This window comes from Chrysochloris asiatica, unplaced genomic scaffold, assembly GCF_000296735.1.
Source record: "Chrysochloris asiatica unplaced genomic scaffold, ChrAsi1.0 scaffold00146, whole genome shotgun sequence".
NCBI classification, from domain to species: domain Eukaryota; kingdom Metazoa; phylum Chordata; class Mammalia; order Afrosoricida; family Chrysochloridae; genus Chrysochloris; species Chrysochloris asiatica.
The window spans coordinates 3,686,197-3,694,748 of NW_006408664.1; the positions used below are offsets into that span (position 1 = coordinate 3,686,197).

Below are 8,552 nucleotides of genomic sequence, written 5' to 3' on the forward strand. Positions count from 1 at the left end.
AGGCAGCTGTTTGAACAGAACAAGGGAACACTGAATGGTTTAAAATTAGGAAAAGTGGTGACAGAAATGATACTGAAGATACCGTGATCTAATCTTGTAAGACAATGACGTTTTCATGGTAAAAACCTTTTTTCAAAAACAAAAATGGCAACTATACATGTAGACCACACCAGATGGAATACACAGGAATCAAATTGGCTACATCTGTGGGAAGAGAAAATGAAGACAATATCATCAGCCAAAACAAGCCCTATGGTCAACTGTGGAACAGATATCAACTGGTCATATGAAAGTTCAGGCTGAAGCTAAAAAAATTAAAAGAAGTCCATGACATCTAAAATAGTTACTGTGAGTACTGCTGTTGTTATTGTTAAGTGCTGTCGATTTCTAATACATAGCGACCCCGTATATGCTTTCTAAAGGAGCTCTGGTAGCGTACCAGTTATGAGTCGGGCTGTTAGTTGTTCCTCGGGAGAAAGATGAGGCTTTCTGCTCCTGTAAAGATTTATAGCCTCGGAAACCCTATACAGGGTCACTATGAGTCAGAACCAACTCCACGGCATACCACCACTATCATATGCTTTCTAAGGCATGGCTGATGGGTTTGAACTGCCAACCTTGTGGTCAGCAGCCCAATACTTACCCCACAGTGCCACACCAGGACTCCTGCGTATATCCCACCTAAGTTTAGAGGCCATCTCAAGAATAAATTTGATGTAATAGACACTAATCACCGAAGACCAGAGAACTTGTGAGATGACATCAAGAATATCATACATGAAGAAAGCAAAAGATTAAAAGGATAGGAAAGAAAGAAAAAGACAAAAATGGATGTTAGAAGAGACCCTAAAACTTGCTCTTGAATGTAGAAAAGCTAAAGTGATTGAAGAAATAATGAAATAAAAGAGCTGAATAGAGAATTTCAGAGGGCAACTTAGGAAGATAAAGTATTACAATGGAATGAGCAAAGACTTGGAGTCAGAAAACCAAAAGAGAAGAATAGCATTTCTGAAGCTGAAAGAACTAAAGAAAAAATTCAAGTCTCAGGTTGCAAAGCTGAAAGATTCTATCACAAAATGGGAAGTGCAGTGGCTCTGTAAGATTAGCACTGGACTGCAAACCACAAGGTTGGAGGTTCAAGCCCACCAACCACTCAGCAGGAGAAAGATGAGACTTTCTGCTCCTGATAATATTTACATACTTAGAAACCTAATACAGGGTCACTATGAGTTGGAAGCAACTCTATCGCACTTAAACACAACAACAACATGAGCCAAATATTGAATAAGGAAGCATCAAAAGAAAATGGATGGAATACACTGAGTCACTGTATAAAAAGAATCAATGTTCAACTATTTCAAGAGGTAGGATATGTTCAAGAACTGATGGTATTGAAGAAAGAAGTCCAAGCCACACTGGTGAGACACAAGGTTCCAGGAACTGATGGAATGCCAATTGAAAGGTTTCAACAAACTGGTGCAGCACTGAAGGGGCTCACTCATCTATGCAAAAAAAAAACAAATTTGGTAGACGGGTACCTGGCTAACTGATTGAAAAAGATCCGTATCTCTGCCTATTTCAAAAAAGGTGCCCCAAGGGAATGCAGACTTGAGGACTTGAGTGAACACTAGCATTCATATCACATGCAAGGGAATATTTACTGAAAAGAATTAAAAAGTGGTTGCAGCAGTACATCAGCAATGAGCTACCAGAAATTCCAGAGGGATTCAGAAGAGGACGTGAAACTAGGGCTATCACTGCTGACATCAGATAGATTTTGGCTAAAAGCAGAGAATACATGAAAGGAGTTTAGTTGTGCTTTATTAACTATGCAAAGGCACTCAGTTATGTGGATCATAGCAAACTCTGGGTAACAGTGGGAAGAATGGATATTCCAGAACACTAAATTGTGCTCATAAGGAACCCGTCCATAGACCAAAAGGCAGTTGTTGGAACAGAACAAGGAAATACTGAAAGATTCAAAATCAGGAAAGGTGTGCACCAGGAAAGGTGTGCACCAGGGCTGTATCCTTTCACCATACTTACTCAATCTGCATGCTGAGCAAATAATTTGAGAAACCAGATTATAAGAAGAACGTAGCATCAGGATTGGAAGAAGACTCATTAACAACTTTCAATATGTAGATGAAACAACCTTTTTTGCTGGAATCTAAGAGGGCTTGAAGTACTTACTGATGAAGATCAAATACTCCAATGTAAAGAAAACAAAAATCCTTGCAACTGGACCAATAAAAAACATTATGAAGAAATTATTTAAGTTGTCAAGATATCATTTTACTTGGATTCACAATCAATACTCATGGAAGCATCAGTCAAGAAATTAAATAATGTATTGCTTTTGGCAAATCTGCTGCAAAAGACCTCTTTAAAGTCTTAAACAACAAAGATGTCACTTTGAGGACTAGGTGTACTTGACTCATGCCTTTGTATTTTCAATCACTTCCTATGCATAGGGAAGCTGGACAATGGAAAAGGAAGACCAGATAAGAATCAATACATTTGGATTATGGTGTTGGCAAAGAATATTTAAAGTAGTATGGACCGCCAGAAGAACTAACAAATATATTCTGGAAGAAGTATGGCCAGATTGCACCTTAGAAGCAAGGATGGCAAGACTTCATTCCTCCTACTTTATGTATGTTGTCAGGTGGAACCAGTCCCTAGAGAAGGATATCATGTTTGTTAAAATGGTGGGTCAATGAAAAAGAAGAACATCCCCAACAATATGGATTGGCACAATCAGTAACAGTGGGCTCAAATGTAACAATTGTTAGAATGGTGCAGGACTGAGCAGTATTTAGGTCTGTTGTACATAGATAAGGTCACTATGAGTTGGAAATAAGTCAATGACACTTTAAAAAAAACCAGTCTACTACCTTGTTGTTCAAGTAGTAGAATACTAACCTGTCTTCTAATGAAAGTCTGATGGGCTCCGATGAGTTTAGTAGATAATATGTATAAGAGGGTCCATGGAGTGTAGACGTGTCTGATGGAAGTATTTATGAAACAATGATCTGGAAGATACATTGAGATGTAGTACTCCTTTCCTCATTTCAGAAACTCACAAGATTGAAAGAATACCAGCAGAAAAGACAGCAAGGAAAATGTAGTGGCTAAGGGAAGGCTTCTGAGAGACCATATGCAAATGGACTATGATTGAACTATACATGACAATAGAGTCCTGACCACAACCCTGCAGCAACCAATATAGGAAGCTAAATCACAACCTCCACAGCAATCAATGATTTATTCAATGACTACCAGTTTCCCTGTTTTTTTGTCCATCCCTCCTATTTTCAAATTTGGAGCAACCAGAGAAGCCAAATGTGCTCCCCAAACTAATTCTAATAAGTGCCCTGCTTCTATTTGTTGTTGTTAAGTGCCATTGAGTTGGTTCTGACTCATAGTGACCCTGTATAGGGTTTCCCAGGAGCAGCTGGTAGGTTTGAGCTACGAACCTTGTGGTTCACACTCCAGTGCTGATCATACAGCACCACACCCTCTAGATTTACTGTGCCAATAAGCTCCAATCAGAGCACACCTGAAGCCTTTTCCTTTTTAGTTATTCACTACAAAGCTTCCCCTCTCCCGAGTCTGCCTTTGAGTCACTGCTAAATGCAAGTTAACAGTAGCCGAGTCTTTGTTCTCATTTGAGTGGTACCCATTTATTCCCACACCTGGTTTCAAAGGTATGGATAAAGTATTTTAAGGAAAAGCAGAAGACATAAAAGTTTATTTCATTTATATTAGAAACATTTCTTTTTAAAAATAAAAGGTATTATAAAAAGGGGTGGGTTAGGGGAATTCCATTTAGTTGGGCAAGGATGAAGGTTTCAAAGACAGAATTTAAGGAAGGCACCTATTGTGATTAAGGTGACTACGAATCAGAAGGATGAGGGAAGTTCAGTGTCTGGAGAGACTATGTTGACAATAACAGAGGTAAGTAACGTTCTGTTCCTTTAAGAAATCCAAAGAGAAAAGAATATACTCTAAATGATTAAAGGATATTGCAGGTGCTTTAAATATTTAATTCCCATTCATTCCACTCATATGATCTCCCATTCATTAATTCTCACAATAGCAGCAAGTTTTAAAACTACTTTGAATACACAATACAGGGTTGCTATGAGTTGGAACTGATTCAGTGACATACAAACACCAACAACAACAAAGTAAAGGAAAATCCTATAACATAAAGTAGGTAAGTTATAAATTATGATAGTTGATTTTATGTTAGCAAAGAACTCTGTGTAGAACACATATATATATATAATTTAATTTACCAATTTTATGAATAATAACATATTAAAATTCTTCAACCTAAAAATATACAAACCAATTGTATAGCTCTTCGTCTTAATTCCCATTCATTCCACTCATATGATCTCACAATAGTTGGTGGCAATATGTGTGTATCCGTCTGTGTACTACTTTCACACTTGGTAATTGGTTTTATATAATGTTTGTCAACATCCCTCATCTAAAGAAATAAGAGTGTTATTATTAGCATCTGTAAAAAAAAAGTATTATTTACAAGCAACTAAAAATATATAGATAAAACTGACAAAAGATGTGGAAAACAATATATTTTTTTTAACACAGAGTATATACTTGTAAATACCACTCAAAAAATAAACTCATAATAGCAAGCCAGACTTACTTATTTTTCTGAGCAATATGACTTTGTATCTGATTTTGTGAACTGCATGTAGAATGTATATTTTGGCAGGGCATAATCTAGCATCATTCATTCCCAAATCAAATGCTCCTTCATACTTCCCACAACTGGTACATAAATACATTCGAAATGGACAGAAATTTAAAAGTTATTAAATGCTAGCTATAAATCACATCTGTTTAAAGTATTAAAATTATGTTAGATCATTGAACTAGTTCAAAGATTGTTTTAGTAGAATATGTTGGTTTTCTACTGAGATACCCAGAAGCTCATAGTAATTCAGCAATTCTAGGCTAAGCAAAGACATAATTATGCCTAATGAAGTTGCTAGAAGAGATGGTGAAGGTTTAAGGAACTCAGGGGTCATAGTGAAAAGGAGAGTGAAGAGATAAACTTCTTTCCCTAAACCAAGCACTACAAAATCACTAAGTGTTTATCATTTACCATAAGATAAAATTACTGCCTTCAAAATGATTTTAAGATATAGTTAAGTATAAATAAAGGCATGCTGAAGAGATAATTTACAATCCTACAAATAAATAGCAAGTAAGTAATAATAATAACTTTATGAAATACAGGTATAGAGGGAGAAAACTCACTTCCATCAATACTAAAGGTCTCCTAAGAACAGATGGAGATTAAATAGAAACAAAGAGAAAAATCAAAACTGGGTATGTAAGGGGAAGATGTGTAGCAGAGGACTGTGCTCTGTTTACAGACAGCACACCATTTCTGGTTCTCTGTTTCTAGCCTTTCATTGTCTTTGAGCCATCTTACAACACTGGAAGCTGTAAATAAGTGAAAATTGTTGTTGTTGTTAAGTGCCATCGAGTCGATTCCGACCCATAGTGACCCTGTATAGTGTTTCTGAGGAGCTGCTGGTGAGCAAAAAGCTATCTATTAACAAGTAGGAGATGAGGCTAAGCAAAGGCTTTACATAATTGAACTAGTACATCATTCATGGGTTTTCTAACATAGCTTGAACCTACCAGTTGCTTTGAGGGAGAAAGGTGAGGTTTTCTGCTCCCATAAAGATTTACATCCTCAGAAACCCTATACAGGTTCATGATGAGTTGGGACCAACTCCACAGCACACAACCTCTACCACCAAGAAGACATGAACAAAAATCAATTGGGGAAAAAAGACAAAAAGACAATGGACCCTGAATGCCAAGCTAAGGAATTTGGAATATTGTCTTATAAATAATGTACTGAATATTGTTTAATTCAGAGTACAATGGAGAATGGCAGTTTTCCAATTTGCAGAAAAATTTAAAATACTTTCCTCTGTTGTAAATTTTTCTCTTACAATTAAAAAAAAAAAAATTCTGGTTCCTGCTATAAGTTTTTCTAAATTACAGTTGAGTAAAACACAGTACCTAATTGAACATACAATGATACATGCATTGATCAGTGGTTACTTGGGTTTATGTCTCCCTGGTGGTAACTCGTGGTGTCACTATACCCCACCCCATGGCTAAACTGGCCTAGGAACTCCGCCTAGCATGCGTGAATCTGCTCGGCTGTCCTGCCTTGCTCAAGTCCTTGTACAAGTCCCAGAGCCATGCCATCCTGGGGCTCACTGCAGCTCTTTCCCTCTCACACTAGCCAAGGCAGAGGCCTTCTTCTCCACCTAAGGCAGGTGAGTTACAAGTTACCGTACTGGGTGACAGGTGACACTAACTAGTGACACCACTGCCTTGGCAGCCCCATCACCTGTGGTGCCTGCCTGTCCACTGCCAGCAACCCTCATGACATTTTGGTGTCACCTCCTCTGACAGTGTCAGAGGGTTCGATCCACACCTCCTGCACCCTCTTAATAACAGTGCTGATTATATAAGAGGGTAAGTAAAAAATATTACAACTAGAGTTTCAGTTCATACATACACAGGTTTATTCCAAACAAAAGTGTTTAAATATGTTTCTGTGATCACTGGGTGTCTGCAAACAAGTTCTCTTGGTAATTCACTTGTTTTGTGGCATCAAAACAAGTGTGAAGAAGAATCAAAGCCAAATGATGAAAATATCTTAGCCTTCATCAAACACCTTAAAGCAATGAGTTGCTGGGCATGGAGGCTCAGGACCATCGTCTCAGAGGACACCACAGTCAACTGGCATAACATAGTTCACAAAGACAATGTTCTACATCGTAGCTTGGTGAGTAGCGACTGGAATGCTAAAATTAAAAGCTCATGAGCAGCCATATAAGCTGCTGCTTCTTTCCACCTCTGTCTCCTGGATGGAAACGGTTCGGCACAGGGATCTTGGGTCCAAAGGATTGGCTCCACTCCTGGCTCTTCTTTCTTGATAGTAGTGAGATCCTCACTTTCCATCTCTGGGATGGCTCATTCTAAACCTAATGGGATGGCAAAACTGACCAATCCCTATATTAGAGTTCCTTATTTGCAGGGTCCCATCCCAAAGGTCCACCATTCTTGTCTGTCAGTTTCTCATACCATGGTGGCTTGCATGTTGTGTGATTCTGGAAGCTATGCCACTAGCACTTTAAATACCAACAGGGCCACTCAAGGTGAACAGGTTTCAGCTGAGCTTCCAGATGAAGCCAGACTAGGAAGAAGGAGCGATGGACTACTCCCAAATATTTAGTCACTGAAAACATTATGAATAGCAGTGGAACACTGTCAGCACCAGAATATTGAATACTGAAACAAGATTAAGAGCACCAGAATATTGTCAGATATAATGCCAGATGATCCCCTCAGGTTGGAATACACTCAATATATGACTGGAGAAGAGCTGCCTCCTTAAAGTAGAATTGAACATGATGATGTGAATAGAGTAAAGCTTTCGGGACCTTCAACTTAAAACTAAGAGAAATAACCGTAAAAATCCATTAATAATCAGAACACAGAATGTACGAAGTATGAATCTAGGAAAACTGGAAATTGTCAAAAAAGAAATGGAATGCATAAATATCGATATCCTGAGCTGAAATGGACTGGTATTGGCCATTTTGAATCTGACAATCACATGGTTCACTATGCCAGGAAAGACAAGCTGAAGAGGAATGGCATCGCATTCATCCTCAAAAAAGTAAAATACTATCTGTTATAGGATAATATCCATATGCCTACAAGGAAGACCTGTTAATACCACTATTATTCAAATGTATGCACCAACCATTAAAGGATGAAATAGAAGAATTTTAGCAACTTCTTCAGTCTGAATTTGATCAAACATGCACTCAAGATGTATTGATCATCACTGGCAATTGGAATGCAAAGGTTGGAAACAAAGAGGAAGGATCAGTAGTTGGGAAATGTGGTCTTCATGATAGAAATGATCCTGGAGATCACATGATTGGTTTTTGCAAGACCAATGACTTCTTCATTGCAAATACCTTTTTTAAACAACATAAAAGATGATATACACATGGACCTCACCAGATGGAATACACAGAAATCAAACTGACTACATCTGTGGAAATAAAGGGTGGAAAAGGTCCATATAATCAGCCAAAACAAAGATGGGGCAGATTGTGGAACAGACCATTAATTGCTCATATGCAAATTCAGGTTGAAGATGAAGAAAATTTTTAAATTCCATGAGAGCCATTTGATGCATTAAAAAATAAAGACTGAAGACAAGAAAAAGTTGTGGGATGATATCAAGAACAGCATACAGGAAGAAAGCATAAGGTCATTAAGAAGACAAGAAAGACGAAAAGACCAAAATGGATGTCAGAAGAGACTCTGACACCTGTTCTCCAGTGTAAAGATGCTAAAGCAAATGGAAGAAATGAGATAAAAGAACTGAACAGAAAATATCACAGGATAGCTTGAGAAGACAAAATCAAATATTATAACAAATGGCAAAGACCTAGAGTTAGAAA

General features: G+C 37.8%; 1 protein-coding gene across 1 annotated transcript in view; it reads right to left on the reverse strand.

The window, feature by feature from the left end:
• Nucleotides 1-8,552, reverse strand: part of LOC102827563 (chromosome unknown open reading frame, human C6orf165) — a 47,687-nt gene that overhangs the window by 7,328 nt on the left and 31,807 nt on the right. The window contains exon 11 of the mRNA XM_006870632.1: nucleotides 4,358-4,501. Within this exon, the coding sequence (XP_006870694.1) occupies nucleotides 4,358-4,501 (144 nt within the window). The remainder of the gene's footprint in view (nucleotides 1-4,357; nucleotides 4,502-8,552) is intronic.